At 44.4% G+C, this 25,281-nt stretch overlaps 2 protein-coding genes across 2 annotated transcripts in view; one reads left to right on the top strand and one right to left on the bottom strand.

The window, feature by feature from the left end:
* Positions 1-1,430: 1,430 nt before the first annotated feature.
* On the bottom strand, positions 1,431-5,230 carry LOC124021474 (vesicular inhibitory amino acid transporter-like). The gene is made up of 2 exons (XM_046336674.1): positions 4,339-5,230; positions 1,431-3,457 (listed from the first exon to the last, which is right to left on the bottom strand). Exons 1-2 carry the CDS (start codon positions 4,732-4,734, stop codon positions 2,270-2,272), a joined length of 1,584 nt encoding a protein of 527 aa, XP_046192630.1. The 5' UTR covers positions 4,735-5,230; the 3' UTR covers positions 1,431-2,269.
* Positions 5,231-13,482: 8,252 nt separating this feature from the next.
* Positions 13,483-25,281, top strand: part of actr5 (actin related protein 5) — a 21,234-nt gene continuing 9,435 nt past the window's right edge. Inside the window, exons 1-2 of the mRNA XM_046336663.1 lie at positions 13,483-13,901; positions 14,068-14,306. Of these exons, the coding sequence (XP_046192619.1) occupies positions 13,518-13,901; positions 14,068-14,306 (623 nt within the window). The 5' untranslated portion in view covers positions 13,483-13,517. The remainder of the gene's footprint in view (positions 13,902-14,067; positions 14,307-25,281) is intronic.

The following is a 25,281-nucleotide window of genomic DNA, read 5'->3' as shown; positions in this document are numbered from 1 at the left end:
AAACATAATTCCACGTTGACATTATGGGGTATTGTGTGTAAACCAGTGCCAAAAAAACGATTTAATCCATGTTAAATTCAGGCTGTAACACAACAAAATATGGTAAAAGTCAAGTGGTGTGAATACTTTTGGAAGGCATGTAAAATGCAATGAAGAATTTACCTAAGTTGATTCCTAGTTCTCGTCTAGACGGTTGTAGTTCTGATTTGGGACTCAATTGCGATCAAATCATGTGATATTTATACAATGAACACCTTCCTTATATTGAGTTGCACACCTTTTGGCACACAGAACAGCCTCAATTCGTCAGGGCATGGACTCTACAAGGTGTTGAAAGTGTTCCACAGGGATATTGGCCCATGTTGACTCCAATGCTTCCCACATTTGTGTTAAGTTGGCTGGATGTCCTTTTGGTGGTATACCATTCATGATACACATGGGAAACTTTTGAGCGTGAATAGCCCATCAGCGCTGCAGTTCTTAACACACTAATACCGGTGCGCCTGGCACCTACTACCATACCCTGTTCGAAGGCACTTAAATATTTTGTTATGCCCATTGACCCACTCCCACAATCCATGTTTCCATTGTCTCAAGGCTTATAAATCCTTGTTTAACCTGTCTAATCGCCTTCATCTACACTGATTGAAGTGGATTTAACAGGTGACATCAATATGGGATCATAGCTTCCTTTTCATTGTAAAGTGAAACTGTTGAACACCTATCATCTTTGGTGAGTGGTCAGGTACAGTGAGGCTTGAGAGAAATGTTTGCAGTTGTAAAGCTAATTTCCTGCAATTCTACACATTTTGCTATCATATGCTATCTGGGGGTATGTCTTTTAATCTTTGGTCCACTGAGGTCCCCAAAGTTTCCAATGCTGACCCCTAGTTATAAGAGCATCAGACCTTTCACAAGCATCATGTGGGACCCATACCAGAACATCCTCATTATGAGAATAATAGTTACTATTGTTACTATTGCAGATCAGGAAATTAAAGATGTGGTGCTTTTTACAGTGCAGAATAATGTCATTTCAAATCATATTTGTTATGCTTAATATATGGGATCCGGAGTGGCGCAGCGGTCTAAGGCACTGCATCTCAGTGCTAAAGGCGTCACTACAGACCCTATTTCGATTCTAGGCTGTATCACAACCGGCCGTGATTGGGAGTCCCATAGGGCGGCGCACATGGTGTGTTACGGCTACAACATGATTCAAGTACATTTGGAAAATTTGAATGCATGTTGAGTCTAAGCATACAGGCAGACAATGCACATGTGCATGTGAGGTGAGTGAACCTGTGATAATTAGCAGAATCCTCCTCCACACAACAACATACTGCATTCCTAATCCACAGACTCTGCTTCCATTTGACCGTTTTACAGAAAGCCCTCCAAACTTTCTATATTCATCCATAAAAACATCGATTTTATTCACCCATATATTATTTTTTCCCCACAAACATGAGCGTGCACAAATTATAGACATATGACGAATCCAAAGATATGAACATAACGCATAAAATATTCGATTAATTTCTCTGCTAATTCAACACATACTCTTGTCTTACACGTCATGATAAATTCAATGAAAGCACAATTCACGTTCAACAGATAGGTAGACTACAGAAGGACAGATGGTTTCATATAAACAGTTAGAGCCACTGGTTTGCACTGCAATAATTCACTTCATCCACAATGACACTTGAAACACCAAAAACCAAGTACAGTTGAAAACGAATCGAAATATTTTGATTTAACCGACTCCATTTATCCTATAGATCCATCCCACGTGGGTGCCCCGAGCGTGTTTTATCTTTAAATCGACTGGATCTGGCATGAGATTATTATCTAATTATTTAGCAGCTAGAAACCAAAAATAAAACGCTCATAAACTCATTCTCAATGCAGATATCAACACACCCACACATACAGTGAGGCCTATGCACAGCTCATTTTCACATGGGCTGTGCTAACCTTGCCTGATCGAACCTTGCATGATATTCACTGCTTCAGAGATGATCCATTCTCCAAAGACACTGCATTACCCCCTTCCTAGTTAACACAACATTTCAGCACTGAATACTCTACACTATGATTATACATTTGATTATTGCACATTGTCATCAAGAAGGCAAAACAAAAAAACGAAGTAAAACAATTACACAGTATCCCTTATGCGCTGTCAATCAGTCTGTCATTGCACGCCTATGATTGATGAGAGTATGACCAAATGTAAGGTATGGGCTACAGAGGTAGAACGTTCTTATTCTTCGACTCCATATTTGAATGCCTCGATGAGCCCTTCTACTGAGTGAATACAACCAGAAATGCTGCATATCCCCCCTATGACAAATATGGCGACGTCAAAGAACACATGGTGCCATAAAAGTTTCCTCCACATCAGCTTTAGATGAAAGAGAGCTGGGAGAAGGAAGCACAACCCGGCGCCGGTAAGACTCCCGGTGAGGCCCATGAGGAGTGCGAAGTGAGGGACAAAGATGGCCATGATCAACGTGAACACCACCAGGAGGCACCGGAGGCCCAGTCCCCAGGACTTAATCCTCCCTCCTGGGCCGTAACAGTCAGGGAATATTGCGCGCCCCCCATCCTGGAAAAAAGACTTCTCCAAAACCTCTACAGCAGCGAAGAATGGCAGCGGATATGACAGCAAGGCCTTAGACACAAGGAATAGGTTGACCACCGCTCTGATGGTGGACGGCAGGTTGTCCGTGATGACCTCTTTGGTGGCATCTGCCCAAGTCAAGTAGGCCACCAGAGCGAACAGGCCCTTCAGGACGCAGGCTCCAATGTGGGTCCAGTCCATCATGCAGTGGAACTCGCTTGGCCTCTGCATGTTCCCCTCCAGCGAGGGCAGGAAGATCTGGGACGTGTAGCTGAAGACGATGATGCCAATGGAGATGGGGAACTTCTTGACATCAATGTAGAATTTGACTTTGTCCCAGGCCCAATCGCGGGCTCTGGAGAGGCAGTAGGCTATTACCAGGATGTTGATGACGAAGTGCGCGATAGTGCAAAGCAAGCTGAATTTGGACACCGCCTTGAGGCTCTTGAGGAACGCGCAAGGCAAGAGGGCGGCCGTGGCGACTACAGACCAGGCCTTCTGTGAGACAGGCAGATTGGGGAAGCTGTTGACCATCAGGTTGCCACTGACCACTACGTACAGGATACAGGTCATGACCAACTCAATGATCTGAGCAACGTTAACGATATGCCCGCCCAGAGACGGGAACCGTGGCTGGCAGCATGCGTTGGCAATGTCCACGTAGGAGTCCCTCACGCGCACCAGAATTCCATCCTCGTTCTCCTCATACAGACACGCAATAAGAATCTTTCCGGTGTAACAACATACAACAGCCGCAAATATGATTAGAAAGAGTCCGAGGTATCCTCCGTGAAGAATGGCATAGGGTAACCCAAGGACGAACATCCCCTGCGGATACACAAGCACAGTTGAGTCGTAATGGTCATGGTCTTATCGAAGTGACAGCCCCCCCCCGCCCCACATATACAAGAAATGAATGACATTCAAAGTTGCATAATTATAACAAACAGCATTTATTTGTATAATCATATGTGTGAAAACCTAAATGTAACGATTGGAGTTGAGAGAAAAAAAGTATAGATCTGTCGGGCCACTAAGCGTGCAGGCTCAGAATTGGAATTTGATTTGAAACGATGCTTATTTTTTGTTAATATTAATTTAAAATGTAAAAACTAAGATATTTCCTCACCAAGACCGGATTTATTTTATATAATCCACTGTGATATGTTATCAAGAATAATGAAATGGTCCTTATTGTGCCTGAGGCTAATCCAAATAATTGTATTCATTCCAGATGGAGTTGGGTCTGTTTTTTACTGATAGGAAATAGGCAATCTAGAATAGATCCCTATTTTCATTTAAAATCTCAAAAAAATGACATTCGTCTGATTTAGAATTGACTGTAAGTCGCTTTGGATAAAAGCGTCTAAATGATGAAATGAAGGCAAATGCCATTGTTTATGTTTAAATATATATAGGAATCACTCGTTTTAAATTAGGGATTTTGAAATAAGAAGCCATAAAATAGGATTTATCTGGAAGAAATAAATGAAAGTCTATTTTTACATGTGAACGTGAAAAATTATAGTCGTTTTAAAGGTCTGTTTCGGGTTTTTGTAGAATGGAGATTGGGGTCTTCTGAATGAAATAGCGTAATGCATTGTGCTCTGAAATGATATGTATGGCGTATATTCCAAGGCGATTGTTGACAAAAGGCCTACATTGACGTAGTGATAATATGTTCATGTCATTCTTCAAATCATTTCTACCTGAATGGCATTGGTGACGTTCCACCCCGCTTCCCAAGACGTAATTTTGGGTTTGACCTCCGATGCCAACTCGTTACACGCCCCAGTGTTCTTGATGGAGGAGGGTGATGGGCCGGTGCCATCTCTCTGGTAGTGGCTGTCTCCCTCCATCAAATCGTCTCCTCCGTCCATCTCTCCCCCTTCCTCGTCGCCCTGCACGATGTCCATCTGCATCCCCTGCCTGTAGTCATAGTCCAAGTCATCGCAGTCCGCGAACCCCAGACCCTCTTCATCTGTAGCGGCCTGGAAACCCAGTCTGGCGAACACTCCGCTGACCTTGGCCTGAGACTTATTGGACACTGTGTTGGCTGCATTGGTCAGCTTGTTGCCGATCTTGTGTCGAATTAAGTGAGCCATTGTTGTGAGATAAAATGTGAATCTTCAGATATTAATTGGATCAAATTTGAAAATGGTTGAATAAATACATGCAGTGTGCTTATGAGCTATTTTGGCTGCTGCTGCTGTGAGAGAAATATAATCATGCCTGTTGCCAAGACGTATCGACGTTGCTCTTAACGGCTGCCCAACCGTTACATCCACACAGGCTGTCGTTTAAAATCCCGTCTGTTGGTCTTGATTATCCATGTCACTCTCAAATCCCTCCTGTCACTTTCTTGGCATCAGAAGAAACGAAGTAAAACAATTGCTCCTCATTCAAATTGATCATGTTGCTTAATGTGATCGAATGTCCCTGTTTGTGACCTCTCCATGCAGTTGTCGGTGTTGGTCTTGATGTTGCGCTCAGTTTTGCTATAGCCGTGACAAGTGCAAACCACAAGCCGTAGAATCTTAGAGGGGGACTAGGCACGTGTCCTCATAGACTGCCAATGCAATGACTTGCTCAGCATGCACAAACCCCTCATGGTTCTGAAGAGGTGTGTGTGTATGTGAGAGAGTGAGAGAGTGCGTGAGTGAGTGACAGAGAGAGAGAGAGAGAGAGAGATTACTTTGAGATTTTAGAAGGAGAAAAGGGTGTTTGTACCAGAGGCATGGATGCTAGCTCCTACGCTTAATTTATACCAAATATTTTACTTATTCGAATAAGCTAATTTAGCATATTTGATTAGGCTTAATTATTTTTATATTTTTTCAATTTGATTCATTATTTGTTCCAATATTTTTCGTTATGATTGTATTGATCCGGCAGAGGTAATATACGTTTCATATAAATCTAGTTTCTAATTTCAGACACGTATGTTCGTTTCAAAATCAGACATTAGGGAGTTACACTGCGAACCATTCATAGGCCTCTATATCTCTCACACACACGGTCTTAGTCTTTTTATTCCTAATGCAAAAACAAATATCAGAGGTGTAAAATCACTTTAATGTTTATGGAGTAAATATAAGATATTTAAATATCAAAGCCTAGTATATTCGTTAGATTATTTATTTTTGTGTTTTAGTTTAATCGCTATACGAATTTGGATCCAAAGTTGTGTTTCATGCCCCTTTGACCCAAGTAGCCAATGCACTTAAACATTTTTTTTAAATGTAGCCTAATTTATAGCAAAACAAAACTTGTTTAATATGGTCTCTTATTTGTTGTCCGAGCATTTTAATCGATAATAGGCAATTTACAACCCGCTACACCTGCGTAGCCTAAGTACAGTTTTGTTCATGGAGTCAGATACTTAAAAATGTAATAAATTCCATGTTTTTTCAGCTGCTAAATTAGAGAGAATGACCCGCGTGCATCGGCATGAGAAAATTCTACTCGTTTCCGCATTGCAGAACCTTGGACAGGCCTTGCTAGTACCATTCTTTTCAGGTAACGTTTCACTGACTCCTTCGGTGTCATATGCCAAAGAGTAGGTTACAAGGATTGGAATGTTAGCTAAAAGACTGGTAAACCTACCCAGACTAGAGCTTTGCGTTTGCGCATGTATGCTATAAACTGTCTGTAATAGCTTAGTACATTTTAAATGTCCCCTGTAGTTTTACATTATATTTCCAATGTAGCCTACTCAGAATGACTCAATTCCTCATGGTTAGGTGGCCTGGAAACCAAATGGCTAATATATTATGTCGGGTGTCTGGAATACGCATGGCATTTTAGTTTGATTCAACACCCATGTCATGTGCGTCTGCTTTATAACTCCCAAATTACGATAGGACATTAAAATGCAGAAATATTTAAGAAAATGAAGAAGAATAGGCTACATCTCTGAAACATTTGATGCCTCCAACAGTAATCCCTCAGATGATAAGAGGCACCTCATATTTTCCCTCGTAATCGGTTCCGACACCTCACAACGCATTGCAGTATTACTGTCGTCAGGTTTTGGTGCCTGCGTATGCAAAATGTGCTCGAGCACATTGTTGAAGAAGAGGACTTCAAAGCATTTCTAATGTTTCCTTCTGTTGGAATATATCATGAAAATTAATGAAAGACGCAACTGCCATTTTGCTCGTGTTGAATTGTGCATTGGTAAGAGACAAAAACGTGAAAGACAATGAAAGCTCTAAATTTAGTATCAACCCAGAGGACAGAGAAAGTTCCACATATTTTTATGCTTGGCATAGGCTGCTTTGCCATACTACCATTTGTGTTCAGGCATGCACAGTGTGTGTATGTGTACATGTATGTATATGTGTGTGTGTGTGTGTGCATGTGGCTCACCCACCCTTGTGAGATAGGGCTAATCTCTATATGTGTGTGTGTGTGTGTGTGTGTGTGTGTGTTTAGTGGAGGATAGTGAGGAAAGAATATTCCCGGGAGAGTCCTTGGGGCATCTCAGTGACTAAGCTTCCCTCCCCCATCATGTGCAAAACCCTGGGCTATAATACTGGGACAGAGGATAGGCTGCAAATGTCACACACACACACACACACACACACACACACACACACACACACACACACACACACACACACACACACACACACACACACACACACACACACACACACACACACACACACACACACACACACACACACACACACACACACACACACACACACACACAACCAACTGGATTCACATTAACAGCAACTGCACCTTCATAATGGAACATGGGTTTGAATTCAGTGAAATGTGCAAACAAATCTGAAAACAAAAACATTTTGTTCTCTATCTGTATTTGCACATTTGGAACTTCAGAAAAAAATTGATCTTCAGACATTATTACTGAGATGGCATCAAATTGGTTGTTGCGATGACCAATTTATCTTCGGGTTACAGAGGCGAGGATTAATTCAGCAAAGATGAGAGAGGGATATGTGAAGGGGGAAAGATACTGTTGGCGTATAGCCTGCTAACAACCAACTGGGGGGAAAAGTCTCAGATAGTTGCCATGGCCACAATAATTGGGTGGCAAGACTCAAAAGGAACTCAGGTTGTCTGTCTGAAAATCCCACTGGATGAAAAGGGAAGCCACTTGAACCAATCTAGTGCCCTAACAACACAGAGGGATCTAAGAGAAAAATATAGTGTCCTGGATTGAGAAAAAAACATCATTTTTTTTAGAATTGAAAACTGCAATCTGCTGCTTATACAAAATGGTTGACAATGACATGCAATTCACATAGGAAAAAATAAACACACAGACTCACACACACACACATATATCATTTTTAATTCTTGACTTGGATCCACTATGAAACATGAACACAACTTACACGTGCGCACACAGACTCGACACAGCCAGGGACGCATGCAAAGTGACACGTGCATAAACACAGTAATCACTCTATGGCCTAAAAATATCTGTTACTCTTACAGGGCTTCAGACTGAGAAGAGAGGTAGTGGCAGTCTCTGTGTGTGAGGAGGCGCGGGGATGGAGGAGTATTTAGGTTTGCTGCTGTGGCTCTGATATCAGAGGCAGCAATTGGAATTTCCATGCAAGCCTCACCCTATTATTAAACCGCGTTCCCGTCGTCCACCTCATTCATTCATGTCACAGATACTTGGAGGTTGTCTCGTTTTATCTCACCAGTCCTGCGTGCACAAAGATTCAAAAGGACATTTCACCATTTCATCTCATGATCTGAGCAAAAAGAGTTGCAGCAGAAAACAAGTATTTTAGCTATTTGCTGCTCTTGCTATTCCACTACCACAACTATATTATAATACCGATAATATTATTCACATTGTAGTAGCATGACAATAACCCAATAAATATCATTAATGAGTCTTGCTGGAACACTTGAATATGACCGCCGACGACAAGCTAATTAGGACCTCTCTACCCTGTGCTGCCACTGAAAGCTAGTCTTCTGCTCCGACAAAATGGAGGAGCTGCATCATGGCAGTCCCAAAGCGGATGTAGCATATCAATTTGTCTGCTGTTCATCACAGTATGACATGCACAACAAGCAAGAGCTCTCCGTGTTAGGGACAGCGGTACAATGTCACGTCTTGCCTTCTGGGAGCATGTGTTGGGAGATGACCTAGATCTGCTCAGTAGCATCAGAGGATGCTGCCGGTCTTAGAGCTTTGTGCCTGAGCAGTGAACTGTGCCCCTGATTCAGTGGCACAACATCAAGCTACAGCCTTCCCTCCTCCCAAATCTGTGGTATCCCACCAATCAAGTCCCTGTCCTGAAATAAATATAAAATGTATCAACCATTTGTTTGATTACACAGAAAATATGCCTGTTGTCTGTAAATTAAATGATATTATGGTGCGTGCATGCTCTGATAGGTAAGACCCTTGAGCATAATTCTGTGGTTTTAGAACAATGGTGGCATGAAAAATGCATAGGTGAATGTGAAGTACTCCTCTTATTGACTGGCTCATGGTACGGTATTGCTGAAAGGATGCCGCATAGTACATGGGCTGATGCTGATTCAGAAGGGCAGAACGATAGAGGATCTTCATGTGACCCCTTACCATTGGAGTGATAGGGGCCAGAGCCTTTGGTGGTGGAGTGTCTACTTTCAGTGCCAAGGGTGCCCCATATCACCAGCTGAGGCTCCACTTTGTCTAGTCAATTGACAGTAATACTGCCAGTGCCAGACCAGACTAAATCAAGGACTTTTCAGAAATGGGGTTGATAGGGATAGTATATCACATCAACCTAAGAATAAATTGATAGGAGGAGCTCATGTCTTCTTGGACTTAATTCTGAATGTCCAAAGGACAAATTCATGCTTTGTTCGATGCTTATTCATTCAGACACTCTAATGCAGCAGACCATCTTTCATTGCCCCCTCTGGTGGTAGACACTCATTCACGGAGTCCTTATTGCAGAAGGCCTACTGTAAAAATGAAATGTTATGGGTCATACAGTAGATTATCACCAATGATTTGTAAACACTAGATGACTTGTAGGAAGCACTGTGTTGAACCCTGCCTCCATCTTGGCACTCCCCCAAGTTTATTTTATTCACTGTCTTAGCACACTCTTCCAACCCAGATGTCCTAGCCGTGTCTGAATCCTGGTTTAGGAAGACCACTAAAACCCCAGAAATTTCCATCCATAACTATAAAATCTTCTGACAAGATAGAACTGCCAAAGGAGGAGGAGTGACAATCTACTGCAGAGATAGCCTACGAAGTTCTGTTATACTATCCAGGTCTGTGCCCATACAATTGCGAGCTTCTACTTCTAAAAATCCACCTTTCCAGAAACAAGTTTCTCACCGTTGCCGCTTGCTATAGACCACCCACTGCCCCCAGCTGTGCCCTGGACAACATAAGTGAATTGATTGCCCTGTCTATCTTCAGAGCTTGTGCTGCTTGGTGAGCTAAACTGGGACATGCTTAACACCCCGGCCATCCTACAATCTAAGCTTGATGCCCTCAATCTCACACAAATGATCAATGAACAGGTACAACCCCAAATCCGTAAACACGGGCACCCTCATAGATATCATCCTAACCAACTTGCCCTCGAAATACACCTCTGCTGTCTTCAACCAAGATCTCATCGATCACTGCCTCATTGCCTGCATCCGCTATGGGTCTGAGGTCAAACGACCACCCCTCATCACTATCAAATGCTCCCTAAAACACTTCAGCGAGCAGGCCTTTCTAATTGACCTGGCCCGGGTATCCTGGAAGGATATTGACCTCATCCCGTCAGTAGAGGATGCCTGGTTATTCTTTAAAAATGCCTTCCTCACCATCTTAAATAAGCATGTCCCATTCAAAACAAATTAGAACTAAGAACAGATATAGCCCTTGGTTCACTCCAGACCTGACTGCCCTTGACCAGCACAAAAGCATCCTGTGGCATACCGCATTAGCATCAAATAGACCCTGTGATATATGCAACTTTTCAGGGAAGTTAGGAACCAATATTCACAAGCAGTTAGGAAAGCTAAGGCTAGCTTTTTCAAACAGAAATTTGCATCCTGTAGCACAAACTCAAAAACCTTCTGGGGCACTGTAAAGTCCATGAAGAATAAGAGCACCTCCTCCCAGCTGCCCACTGCACTGAGGCTTGGAAACACTATCATCACTGATAAATCCACGATAATTGAGTATTTCAAGAAGCATTTATCTACGGCTGGCCATGCTTTCCACCTGGCTACCCCTACCCCGGTTAACTGCCCTTCACCCCCCACAGCAACTCGCCAAGCTTCCCCTATTTCTCCTTCACCCAAATCCAGAGAGCTGATGTTCTTAGAGAGCTGCAAAATCTGGACCCCTACAAATCAGCTGGACTAGACAATCTGGACCCTCTCTTTCTAAAATTATCTGCCAAAATTGTTGCAACCCCTATTACTAGCCTGTTCAACCTCTCTTTCCTATCGTCTGAGATCCCCGAAGATTGGAAAGCTCACACGGTCATCCCCCTCTTCAAAGACCCAAACTGCTATAGACCTCTATCTATCCTACCCTGCCTTTCTAAGGTCTTCAAAAGCCAAGTTAACAAACAGATCACTGACCATTTTGAATCCCACCGTACCTTCACCGATATGCAATCTGGCTTCCAGAGCTGGTTATGGGTGCACCTCAGCCACGCTCAAGGTCCTAAACGATATCATAACTGCCATCGATAAGAGACCATACTGTGCAGCCGTATTCAGCGACCTGGCCAAGGCTTTCGACTCTGTCAATCACCACATTCTTATTGGCAGACTCAACAGCCTTGGTGTCTCAAATGACTGCCTCGCCAGGTTCACCAACTACTTCTCAGATAGAGTTCAGTGCGTCAAATCGGAGGGCCTGTTGTCCGGACCTCTGGCAGTCTCTTTGGGGGTGCCAAAGGGTTCAATTCTCGGGCCGACCTGCTTCTCTGTATAAACCAATGATGTCGCTCTTGCTGCTGGTGATTCTGATCCACCTCTACGCAGACGACACCATTCTGTATACATCTGGCCCTTCTTTAGACACTGTGTTAATTAACCTTCAGACGAGCTTCAATGCCATACAACTCTCCTTCCGTGGCCTCCAACTGCTCTTAAATGCAAGTAAAACTATACGCATGCTCTTCAACCGATCGCTGCCCGCACCTGCCCGCCCATCCAGCATCACTACTCTGGATGGTTCTGACCGAGAATATGTGGACAACTACAAATACCTAGGTGTCTGGCTAGACTGTAAACTCTCCTTCCAGACCCACATTGAGCATCTCCAATCCAAAATGACATCTAGAATCGGCTTCCTATTTCGCAACAAAGCATCCTTCACTCATGCCGCCAAACATACCCTCGTAAAACTGACTATCCTACCGATACTCGACTTCGGCGATGTCATTTACAAAATAGCCTCCAACACTCTACTCAAGAAATTGAATGCAGTCGATTACAGTGCCATCCGTTTTGTCATCAAAGCCCCATATACTACCCACCACTGCGACACTGCACATCTATCACTCCAGTGTGTAATTGCTATATCGTAATTACCTCTCCACCATAGCCTATTTTATTGCCCTACCTCCCTTATCTTACCTCACTTGCACACACTGTATATATACTTGTTTTCCTACTGTATTATTGACTGTATGTTTGTTTATTCCATGTGTAACTCTGTTGTATATATCTATATAATAACATAATATATATCTATATAATAACATTTTCCTTAAAGTATAATTGATTCTTATTTTATTTACCTCATTGGTAGTTACAGTCTTGTCTTGTCGCTGCAACTCTTGTCGCTGCAACTCATTGACACAATGCCCGCTTAACCCGGAAACCAGCCGCACCAATGTGTGGGATGAAACACCGTACACCTGGCGACGTTGTCAGTGTGCATTGCGCCCGGCCGCAACAGGAGTCGATAGTGCACGATGGGACACGGACATCTCTTCCAGCCAGCCAGACCCTCCCCTAACCCGAACGACGTTGGGCCAATTGTTCACCGCCCCATGCGTCTCGCGGTCGCGGCTGTCTGCGACAGAGCCTGGACTTGAACCAGGATCTCAGCCTAGACCACTGTGCCACTCGGGAGGCCAAAGTATATTTTTTTGAGATTGCTAATGTTACTGTTCCCAACAACAAAGATACTTAAATACATGTATTGCAACATTTAATTTAAATACTGTAGAATTCCATTCATTCCTTTGGAGGACTGCGCCGACTGGGGCCGACTGTTGGTTTCAAAGCCTCTCAATGGCTAATAGATAGCATCAGAAATCCAAGGTGTATATACATAATTGGTTATCACACACATGCTGAACTCACATTAACCTGTTCTGGAGATAGAGGCAACAAATAAAGGTCTGCTGTAGATAAATTAAGCCACCCATATAAAAATAGTTGTTAGGGGATCTACTATAATAGAGGATGTAATGTATACATATTTTAACATTGAAGGGCCAATCAGCAGTTTAAACAATAACAACACGCCACTGTTTCAGTAGAAAGCTGAGGGATGGGGCTGGAGAAATGTAATCACTTTCAAATTCATAGACAGGGCTATGGATGCATGGACTGACCATCCATGATATCAAAAGTATAGTTTAACCATGTTTTGTTTACAAACATTGGAGTAAAACAAGCTTATATTATGGGTTCTGATGGGGTACAGCAGTTAAACTAAGTTCATGAGGCGTGTATAAGTTATATTCTTTAAGAATCTATTGGTACAATTAATTTATAAGTCAAAAAATGGATGTACCAACTTCTGACTGACCCTTTAATAATTGTTACGTTGTCAAAACGTAACGAGAGCTATGCGGAGCTCTTGGTTTCTGGTACAAGCTTTCTAGTCGGACGTATTTTGTAGTAACACCCTTTCAAAATGACTTCCAAAACAGACACAACATGCAAAATATTTTCTTTTCAAGACTACAAATCCTCTCCCGATCCGATTTTCGAGATTTCTGCCGAATGCTTACAACCATCACCAGTTCCGATAATAATAGATAACGGCTCTTTTCAAACAAGGGCCGGCTGGGCATGCAAAGGGGACGAACTAGGCGCACCGCGGCTTCTGTTCAAGTCCGTGGCGGCGAGGAGCAGAGGGGCAGCGCGAAGTGAAACCCAAATCGGCAATGACATTTCTAACCTCGAGCCGGTGCGATGGCTCCTGAAAAGCCAGTTTGACCGAAATGTGGTTGTAAACTTCGAGATACAGGAACTGATGTTCGATTACATATTCAGCCACCTCGGAGTTGTGACTGAGGTAAGGTGTTCAAGTTATGTTGCACAATGTCCTATGTTGCTTGTCCTGTTTAGACCGTTCTGCCTTCTCAGTCTTGAATATAACTTACTGACAACGGTAGCTAACTAGATAGTTGCTCCTTCAAGCACATCTGATGTGGTTTCTCTCCTTTCTCTCCCCTCTTTAGGGCAGTGTTGAACATCCTATAGTGCTCACAGAGGCGCCCTGCAACCCACTGCACAGTCGCCAGATGATGTCAGAGCTGCTCTTTGAGTGCTACAGAGTTCCTCATGTGTCCTATGGCATAGACTGCCTGTACAGCCTCTACTACAACAATGCTCTCAGCAACCTCACACACCAAAACACAGGAATTGTCCTCTCCTCTGGCTACCACTGCTCTCACATCCTACCCGTTATCAATGGAAGGTAAAACCACTATACAGCAAATCACATTTTATTGGTCACATACACATGGTTAGCAGATGTTATTGCGAGTGTAGCAAAATGCTTGTGCTTCTAGTTCCGACAGTGCAGCAAAATCTAACAAGTAATCTAACAATTCCACAATAACTACCTAATACACAAAAATCTAAGTAAAGGAATGGAATAAGAATATATACATATAAATATATGGATGAGCAATGACCAAGCTCCATAGGCAAGATGGTGTAAAATACAGCATGAACATATGAGATGAGTAATGCAAGATATGTAAACATTATTCAAGTGGCATTATTAAAGTGGCCAATGATTTCAAGTCTGTATGTAGGCAGCATCCTCACTGATGGCTGTTTAACAGTCTGATGGCCTTGAGATATAAACTATTTTTCAGTTTCTCTAGGTCAGCATTCAACACTATAGTACCCCAATAGGCAGTGGCTCGGTGGTTGTTGTCCTTGAAGATCTTTTTGGCCTTCCTGTGCCGTGGGTGCTGTAGGTGTCCTGACCTCACCACCCTCTGGAGAGCCCTGCGGTTATGGGCGGTGCAGTTGCTATACCAGGCGGTGATGCAGGCCGACAGGATGCTCTCAATTGTGCATCTGTAAAAGTTTGTGAGGGTTTTATGTGACAAGCCAAATTTCTTCAGGCTCCTGAGGTTGAGGAGGCGCTGTTGCGCTTTCACCACACTGTATATGTGGGTGGACCATTTCAGTTTGTCCGTGATGTGTACGCCGAGGAACTTAAAACTTTCCACCTTCTCCACTGCTGTCCCATCGATGTGGATAGGAGGTGCTCCCTCTGCTGTTTCCTGAAGTCCACAATCATCTCCTTTTGTTTTGTTGACAGCGCACTCCGAGTGCCCTCACCTCCCAATAGGCTGTCTCGTCGTTGTTGGTAATCAAGCCTACTACTGTTGTGTGGTCTGCAAACTTGATGATTGAGTTGGAGGCGTGCATGGCCACGCAGTCATGGGTGAACAGGGAGTACAGGAGGGTGCAGAGCACGCACCCTTGTGGGGCCCAAGTGTTGATCAGGATCAGCAAAATGGAGATGTTGTTTCCTACCTTCACCACCTGGGGGCGGCCCGTCAGGAAGTCCAGGACCCAGTTGCACAGGGCGGGGTTGAGACCCAGGGCCTCAAGCTTAATAATGAGCTTGGAGGGTACTATGGTGTTGAATGCTGAGCTGTAGTCAATGAACAGCATTCTTACATAGGTATTCCTCTTCTCTAGGTGGGATAGGGCAGTGTGCAGTGTGATGGTGATTACATCATCTGTGGGCCTATGGGGCCGCAAATTCAAGTGGGTCTAGGGTGACAGGTAAGGTGGAGGGGATATGATCCTTGACTAGTCTATCAAAGCACTTCATGATGACAGAAGTGAGTGCTACGGGGTGATATTAATTTAGTTCAGTTACCTTTGCCTTCTTGGGTACAGGAACAAGGATGGCCAACTTGAATTATGTGGGGACAGCAGACTGGGATAGGGAAAGATTTAATATGTCTGTTAACACATCAGCCTGGTCTGCGCATTCTCTGAGGTTGCAGCTAGGGATGCCGTCTGGCCTGGCAGCCATGCGGGGGTTAACACGTTTAAATGTCTTACTCACGTCAGCCATGGACAAGGAGAGCCCACAGTCCTTGGTAGCACTGTATTATCCTCAATGCGGGTGAAGAAGGTGTTTAGTTTGTCTGGAAGCAAGACGTCGGTGTCCGTTACGTCACTGGTTTTCTTTTTGTGGTCCGTGATTGTCTGTAGACCCTGCCACATACGTCTCGTGTCTGAGCCGTTGAATTGCGATTCCACTTTGTCTCGATACTGACATTTCTCTTGTTTCATTGCCTTGCGGAGGGAATAACTACACTGTTTGTATTAGGCCATATTCCCAGTCAACTTTCCATGGTTGAATGCGGTGGTTCGTGCTTTCAGTTTTGTGCAGATGCCGCCATTTATCCACAGTTTCTTGTTAGGGTAGGTTTTAATAGTCACACTGGGTACAACATCTTCTATGCACTTCCTTATAAACTCACTCACCGAATCAGCGTATAAATCGATATTATTCAATGAGGCTACCCAGAACATATCCCAGTCCGCGTGATCAAAATAATCTTGAAGTGTGGATTCCAATTGGTCAGACCAGCCAGCGTTGAATAGTCCTTGTCACATGTATATCCTGTTTGAGTTTCTGGCTATAGGAAGGGAGGAGCAAAATGGAGTCGTGGTCAGATTTTCTGAGGACTTACAGTCATGTGTGCATACATTCATGTATGGCTCACCAACTGATCCAAAGCGACTTACAGTCATGTGTGCATACATTCTACGTATGGGTGGTCCCGGGAATCGAACCCAATACCCTGGTGTTACAAGCGCCATGCTCTACCAACTGAGCTACAGAAGGCCTGAGGGAGGGCCCTGTATGCATCGCCGAAGTTAGAGTAGCAGTGGTCCAGAGTTTTGCCAGCGAGAGTACTGCAATCAATATGCTGGTAGAATTTAGGTAGCCTTGTTCTTAAGTTTGCTTTGTTAAAATCCCCAACTACAATAAATGCAGCCTCAGGATATATGTTTTCCAGTTTGTATAATGTCTAGTGAAGTTCTTTTAGGGCCGTCGTGGTATCGGCATGAGGGGGGAAATACACGGCTGTGACTATAACCAAAGGATAATACGGTCGGCATTTCATTGTGAGGAATTCTAGGTCAGGTGAACAAAAGGACTTGAGTGTCTGTATGTTGTTACAATTACACCATGAGTCGTTAATCATGAAACATACACCCCCGCCCTTCTTCTTCCCGGAGAGATGTTTATTTATGTCGACGCGTCTCACAAAGAATCACGGTGGCTGTACCGACTCCAATAGCATATCCTGAGAGAGCCATATTTCCGTGAAACAGAGTATATTACCAGTCGATATTACTTACCAAGCCAAGCAGACAGACTCAGCACCAGGATAAAGTGATTAAGGGTGCAGTTGAAATCGGTGAGAGGGGAAATTTTGGGTTCTTGCATTGGAATTATATTGAATTCTGCTTATATCACGCTATACCACAATAAACACCAAGTTCAAATTCCGAGAACATTGTGAGCTTTTGAAGTGACAGGTTGCTGCCAAATCTGTAGCCCATCTCCCCTACGCTGTATCAGCACAATGGACAGTGCCCTACACACTAAAGAAAGGTCATTTTGGAAATGAATGTAGGCTACCAGACAGATAGGCTGTTTCACCTATTATAAACAGCCTATGTGAATGCAGCCAAACACAGCTGTCTCACCAAAATAATGCAAACTAAATGCTGAAAGTAGAAACCTAGTAACTCATGCAAAAAAAAAAAAAACTGAATAGCAGTTTGGCTTAGAATACCGACACAACTGCAAATGCAAACAAATGAATGTGAACAGAACAGGGGTAGGCCTACTATAGGCCTATAAACAAAATATCAGATCGATAAAGGCATAATACAATCTATATTTAGACTAGTTACATTAACAGTAAACAAACAAACGCAGTAAACTAAAGGCGAATGAAAATAACCAAAACATAGCCTACAGCCTACGACAGTGAGACGCAGTCATGCACAGCTGTCTTGCTAAATAAATAGACCCGTAGGTCTATTTCAAACATGGATGCAGCTCATGAGTTCAGCAACATGTTGCGATACTGCACAATACACTTCTGTGGCTCAAATTCGACCCACCCACTCAATCAAATAAGCAATGCCGGCCTACCACAAACACATTTCCAATACGCACAGTTCCATTTACAACCACGAAAAGCAATAGGCTACCAAGAAAGCTTACATTCTATTTCTATAGTCATCTATTTCTATAATGAAACATGCCTATGCATTATAATTATATTGAATTCTGCTTAGATCAATCACCCTATACCACAATAAACAGAAAAGTTCAAATGCCGAGACCATTGAGTGCTTTTGACCAAGAAGTGACAGGTTGGCACTCTATCGGCACCACGACAGCGCCCCTACACACGAAGCAAGGTTGGTTTTGGCAATGAAAATAAATGCTGAGAATGACACCACTTTATACCACCAAGATGTTGATCAAAATCTACCAGCTAAATCATTTCGTACCCATTTCCGAAGAGTTGCAGCCTCCTTGACGATCTGTTGAACGTCCTGAGTAATTGATCATTCAATACTTCCCCAAAAATCTTCTTGTAAGATCCCCCTCTAATGCCAGTTGGATTAGTTGAGCTTTCCGAAGTGGAAAAGGAATTCTTAACAGCTGCCTGTCATTAACAAGTGTTGACACCTCAGCTTCCATTAGGGCTGTCCATGACCTAGAGCCAATTTATCTGACCATTTCTACCGGTGTACATGCCAGTTCTGATTTTTACATGCACATTTTCGTGGAAGATTTTCATTTAATTTATAATAAAGTCTTTGTATCTCAAAATCATTGCATGTGGTTAATCAAAATTCTAAAAGTAACTTATATTGCCCATGACAACTATGTAAAAAAATAGCCTACGTTAAGCTAACCAATAAAAACAGCCTGCAGGTAGAAAAAAAGTCCTGATTTAAAAATAAATATCCTATAAATCACATTGGCTATGCATGGCCTGTCTGCAAGGAACTTGAAACATTGTATTCACTTGGTTCCAGCCTGAAGCTCATGCTAGCAAACTTGCAACATTGTATAAAATATTCTGTTTCCTGCTCCAGTGAGCTCAGGATAGACACAGCTGTAGGTTATTTGGGCAAGGGATAAGAAGTAACCAGGTAGGCCTATTTTATGACGTTTCCACTAGATAGATCAGAGCATCACAATTTTTGGGGGGTTATTAAATGGGTTATTAACTAAAATGGGTTTATTAATTACACTACATGACCAAATGTATGTGGACACCTGTTAGTTGAACATCTCATTCCAAAATCATGGGCATTAATATGTAGTTGGTCCCTCCGTTGCTGCATTAACAGCCTCCACTCTTTTGGGAAGGCTTTCCACTAGACGTTGGAACATTGCTGCGGGGACTTGCTCCTATTCAGCCATAAGAGCACTAGTGAGGTCGGGCACTGATGTTGGGTCGATTAGACCTGGCTCGTAGACGGCGTTCGATGAGGTTGAGGTCAGGGCTCTGTGCAGGCCAGTCAAGTTCTTCCATACCAATCTCGACAAACCATTTCTGTGTGGACCTCGCTTTGTGCACAGGCGTATTGTCATGCTGAAACAGGAAAGGGCCTTCTCCATACTGTTGCCAAAAAGTTTGAAGCACATAATCGGCTAGAATGTCATTGTATGCTGTAGCGTTATGATTTCCCTTCACTGGTACTAAGGGGCCTAGCCTGAACCATGAAAAACAGCCCCAGACCATTATTCCTCCTCCACCAAACTTTACAGTTGGCACTATGCATTGGGGCAGGTAGTGTTCTCCTGCCATCCACCAAACCCAGATTCGTCCATCGGACTGCCAGATGGTGAAGTGTGTTTCATCACTCCAGAGAACGCATTTCCACTGCCCCAGAGTTCATTGGCGGGGAGCTTAACACCACTCCAGCCGACGCTTGGCATTGCGCATGGTAATCTTAGGCTTGTGTGCGGCTGCTCGGCCATGGTAACCCATTTCACGGAGCTCCCAACGAACAGTTCTTGTGCTGACGTCGCTTCCAGAGGCCGTTTGAAATTCGGTAGTGAGTGTTGCAACCAAGGACAGACGATTTTTACCCACTACGTGCTTCAGCACTCAGCGGTCCCGTTCTGTGAGCTTTGTGTGGCCTACCTATTCGCAACTGAGCCGTTGTTGCTTCTAGACGTTTCCATTTCACAATAACAGCACTTACAGTGGACTGGGGCAGCTCTAGCAAGGGAGAAATTATACAAACGGACTTGTTGGAAAGGTGGCATCCTATGACGGTGCCATGTTGAAAGTCACTGGGCTATTCAGGAAGGCAGTTCTACTGCCAATGTTTGTGTATGGAGATTGCATGGCTGTGTGCTCGATTTTATACACCTGTCAACAACGGGTGTGGTTGAAATAGCCAAATCCACTAATTTGAAGGAGTTGTCCACATACCTTTGTATATATAGTGTATTTAATCACAGTGTGCTTAAAGCATCAGACAAGCTCAGTAGCCTACATATAGTTGATTTTATTAAAACACATACAGTTGGGTGTGTTTATATAGTGAAAAATACACAAAAAATGTTGGTCGAAAGAACCAATGATTCTAGGTCGACCAAATGTTGTTGTTTTTTGTCGGGGACAGCCTTACACTCAATCATTAGAACCTTTTTGCTATTTTGATTTAGGAACACAAAACTTAAACTGAGATGGCACAAGTTTCAACAGAAGGGGCTAAGCCTCATTTTGCCCCCTTGTGTAGCTCACCAACAGAGCTGTTTTTGTCAAGATACAAATATCCTGAGCTTTTTCATTTGGTGCATACAGACACAGCTTGGCTACACTTTAACCGCGAAGCGTCCACGGTGCGCTCTCATATGGAACTCAGCGAGGACTCTTACTTTTGTAACTAATTTGTAAACATTTTAACAATGTGATTTAACCGATTTGAAGGTGAAAATAGATGGTAAAAATGCAGAATGGTGTTAAATGCCTGCAAACAGCTTGGGGAGTTAAATGATTTCACAGATTTAATCATGTAATATTAGGCTTACTGATTATTTCTTTGACAGTCCACGAGCTACCGGACATGAATGAATGAATGAATGAATGAGCTCCTGTATTTATTGAGATTTAAATGTTTTTTTAGAGCGAAGTACATCGAAAAAATCAAGAGAAAACTGCAAGATTCAATAGAAGACAAAACAAGGAACAAACTAAACAAGACAGGCTTTTGAAAAATTAACTATTTTTTTTCATAAAATTGTACAGTTATCTTAGCTAGGTGAATTGCTAGCAGAATTGTTTACTTGTTGCTAAGCAGTTGCTAGGGACTCTCCTGGAAGAAGCTAGCTAGCTTACAAAGAATAACAACAAAAAATATCTAGTTAACAGAAGAAAGGAAGACAAAATAAGGACAAAAGAAGGACAGAAGAAAAAGGAAAAGAAAGAGGACAACAAAGTGAAACAGTCAGCACTTCTATTGCAACTTCGTATTTCGTCGTCCTAACGTAGTCTACACTGCTATCTGCCCAGCAGCTAGCCAGCTAGCAAACGTCCACCGTCTACCGAATAGCAGCACTGTAGAAACTATTACACTCAACTGAACGACTTGATTAGTGTAGTGTTAGCTAGCGACATAGTTGTCTTTGCTGTCTTCGTATCCAAGATAATTGTGTAGTTTAGAGCGTGTAGTCTTAGAGTGATTATCTTAATTTACCGAGGTTAGCTAGCCAGCTATTTGTCGTCCTTAACGTAGGAGACACTGCTAGCTAGCTAGCCAACAGCTAGCCAACGTCTACTGAATAGAACTTCCGCACTCAACAACCCGGTCGCATTCCGCTTCGCTCCACAGGTAGTATCACATTTTTCATTTCATTTCATTACAGCACAACGGTTTGATTTGTTTGATCATAGCTAGCTACATAGCTAGCTACATAGCCGTCTGTGTATCAAAGATAATTGTGTAGTCTAGAGCGATTTTCTAGGTTAGCTAGCCAGCTATTGTCGTTCTTTTAACGCAACGTAACGTAATCAACACTGCTAGCTAGCCAGCTAGCCCCGAATAGCAGCACTGTAGAAACTACTACACTCAACGGAACGACTTGATTAGTGTAGTGTCAACAACGCAGCCACTGTCAGCTAGCCTACAAAGTCAACAACGCAGCCACTGCCAGCTAGCCTACTTCAGCAGTACTGTATCATTTTTAATAATTTTAGTCAATAAGATTCTTGCTACGTAAGCTTAACTTTCTGAACATTCGAGACGTGTAGTCCACTTGTCATTCCAATCTCCTTGCATTAGCGTAGCCTCTTCTGTAGCCTGTCAACTATGTGTCTGTCTATCCCTGTTCTCTCCTCTCTGCACAGACCATACAAACGCTCCACACCGCGTGGCCGCTGCCACCCTAATCTGGTGGTCCCAGCGCGCACGACCCACGTGGAGTTCCAGGTCTCCGGTAGCCTCTGGAACTGCCGATCTGCAGCCAACAAGGCAGAGTTCATCTCAGCCTATGCCTCCCTCCAGTCCCTCGACTTCTTGGCACTGACAGAAACATGGATCACCACAGATAACACTGCTACTCCTACTGCTCTCTCTTCGTCCGCCCACGTGTTCTCGCACACCCCGAGAGCTTCTGGTCAGCGGGGTGGTGGCATAGGGATCCTTATCTCTCCCATGTGGTCATTCTCTCTTTCTCCCCTTACCCATCTGTCTATCGCCTCCTTTGAATTTCATGCTGTCACAGTTACCAGCCCTTTCAAGCTTAACATCCTTATCATTTATCGCCCTCCAGGTCCCCTCGGAGAGTTCATCAATGAGCTTGATGCCTTGATAAGCTCCTTTCCTGAGGACGGCTCACCTCTCACAGTTCTGGGCGACTTTAACCTCCCCACGTCTACCTTTGACTCATTCCTCTCTGCCTCCTTCTTTCCACTCCTCTCCTCTTTTGACCTCACCCTCTCACCTTCCCCCCTACTCACAAGGCAGGCAATACGCTCGACCTCATCTTTACTAGATGCTGTTCTTCCACTAACCTCATTGCAACTCCTCCAAGTCTCCGACCACTACCTTGTATCCTTTTCCCTCTCGCTCTCATCCAACACTTCCCACACTGCCCCTACTCGGGTGGTATCGCGCCGTCCCAACCTTCGCTCTCTCTCCCCCGCTACTCTCTCCTCTTCCATCCTATCATCTCTTCCCTCTGCTCAAACCTTCTCCAACCTATCTCCTGATTCTGCCTCCTCAACCCTCCTCTCCTCCCTTTCTGCATCCTTTGGCTCGGTCCTCCCCTCCCGCTCCGTGGCTTGACGACTCAATGCGAGCTCACAGAACAGGGCTCCGGAAGGCCGAGCGGAAATGGAGGAAAACTCGCCTCCCTGCGGACCTGGCATCCTTTCACTCCCTCCTCTCTACATTTTCCTCCTCTGTCTCTGCTGCTAAAGCCACTTTCTACCACTCTAAATTCCAAGCATCTGCCTCTAACCCTAGGAAGCTCTTTGCCACATTCTCCTCCCTCCTGAATCCTCCTCCCCCCCCCCTCCTCCCTCTCTGTAGATGACTTGTCAACCATTTTGAAAAGAAGATCGACGACATCCGATCCTCGTTTGCTAAGTCAAACAACACCGCTGGTTCTGCTCACACTGCCCTACCCTGTGCTCTGACCTCTTTCTCCCCTCTCTTTCCAGATGAAATCTCGCGTCTTGTGACGGCCGGCCGCCCAACAACCTGCCCGCTCGACCCTATCCCCTCCTCTCTTCTCCAGACCATTTCCGGAGACCTTCTCCCTTACCTCACCTCGCTCATCAACTTATCCCTGACCGCTGGCTACGTCCCTTCCGTCTTCAAGAGAGCGAGAGTTGCACCCCTTCTGAAAAAACCTACACTCGATCCCTCCGATGTCAACAACTACAGACCAGTATCCCTTCTTTCTTTTCTCTCCAAAACTCTTGAACGTGCCGTCCTTGGTCAGCTCTCCCGCTATCTCTCTCAGAATGACCTTCTTGATCCAAATCAGTCAGGTTTCAAGACTAGTCATTCAACTGAGACTGCTCTTCTCTGTATCACGGAGGCGCTCCGCACCGCTAAAGCTAACTCTCTCTCCTCTGCTCTCATCCTTCTAGACCTATCGGCTGCCTTCGATACTGTGAACCATCAGATCCTCCTCTCCACCCTCTCCGAGTTGGGCATCTCCGGCGCGGCCCACGCTTGGATTGCGTCCTACCTGACAGGTCGCTCCTACCAGGTGGCGTGGCGAGAATCTGTCTCCTCACCACGCGCTCTCACCACTGGTGTCCCCCAGGGCTCTGTTCTAGGCCCTCTCCTATTCTCGCTATACACCAAGTCACTTGGCTCTGTCATAACCTCACATGGTCTCTCCTATCATTGCTATGCAGACGACACACAATTAATCTTCTCCTTTCCCCTTCTGATGACCAGGTGGCGATCGCATCTCTGCATGTCTGGCAGACATATCAGTGTGGATGACGGATCACCACCTCAAGCTGAACTTCGGCAAGACGGAGCTGCTCTTCCTCCCGGGAAGGACTGCCCGTTCCATGATCTCGCCATCACGGTTGACAACTCCATTGTGTCCTCCTCCCAGAGCGCTAAGAACCTTGGCGTGATCCTGGACAACAAACTGTCGTTCTCAACTAACATCAAGGCGGTGGCCCGTTCCTGTAGGTTCATGCTCTACAACATCCGCAGAGTACGACCCTGCCTCACACAGGAAGCGGCGCAGGTCCTAATCCAGGCACTTGTCATCTCCCGTCTGGATTACTGCAACTCGCTGTTGGCTGGGCTCCCTGCCTGTGCCATTAAACCCCTACAACTCATCCAGAACGCCGCAGCCCGTCTAGTGTTCAACCTTCCCAAGTTCTCTCACGTCACCCCGCTCCTCCGCTCTCTCCACTGGCTTCCAGTTGAAGCTCGCATCCGCTACAAGACCATGGTGCTTGCCTACGGAGCTGTGAGGGGAACGGCACCTCAGTACCTCCAGGCTCTGATCAGGCCCTACACCCAAATAAGGGCACTGCGTTCATCCACCTCTGGCCTGCTCGCCTCCCTACCACTGAGGAAGTACAGTTCCCGCTCAGCTCAGTCAAAACTGTTCGCTGCTCTGGCTCCCCAATGGTGGAACAAACTCCCTCACGACGCCAGGACAGCGGAGTCAATCACCACCTTCCGGAGACACCTGAAACCCCACCTCTTTAAGGAATACCTAGGATAGGATAAGTAATCCTTCTCACCCCCCCCTTAAAATATTTAGATGCACTATTGTAAAGTGGTTGTTCCACTGGATGTCATAAGGTGAATGCACCAATTTGTAAGTCGCTCTGGATAAGAGCGTCTGCTAAATGACTTAAATGTAAATGTAA

This window comes from Oncorhynchus gorbuscha, linkage group LG03 (genome assembly GCF_021184085.1).
Source record: "Oncorhynchus gorbuscha isolate QuinsamMale2020 ecotype Even-year linkage group LG03, OgorEven_v1.0, whole genome shotgun sequence".
Lineage (NCBI taxonomy): Eukaryota > Metazoa > Chordata > Actinopteri > Salmoniformes > Salmonidae > Oncorhynchus > Oncorhynchus gorbuscha.
The sequence above is the reverse complement of the archived record's forward strand: the minus strand, read 5'-3'. Positions and strand labels throughout refer to the sequence as shown.

Excerpts from the sequence above, each read along its gene's own strand:
- LOC124021474 (XM_046336674.1), bottom strand. The coding sequence starts at position 4,734 with ATGGCTCACTTAATTCGACACAAGATCGGCAACAAGCTGACCAATGCA. Across the intron at positions 3,458-4,338 it reads ACGTCACCAATGCCATTCAG|GGGATGTTCGTCCTTGGGTT; the intron begins GTAGAAATGATT and ends GTGTATCCGCAG.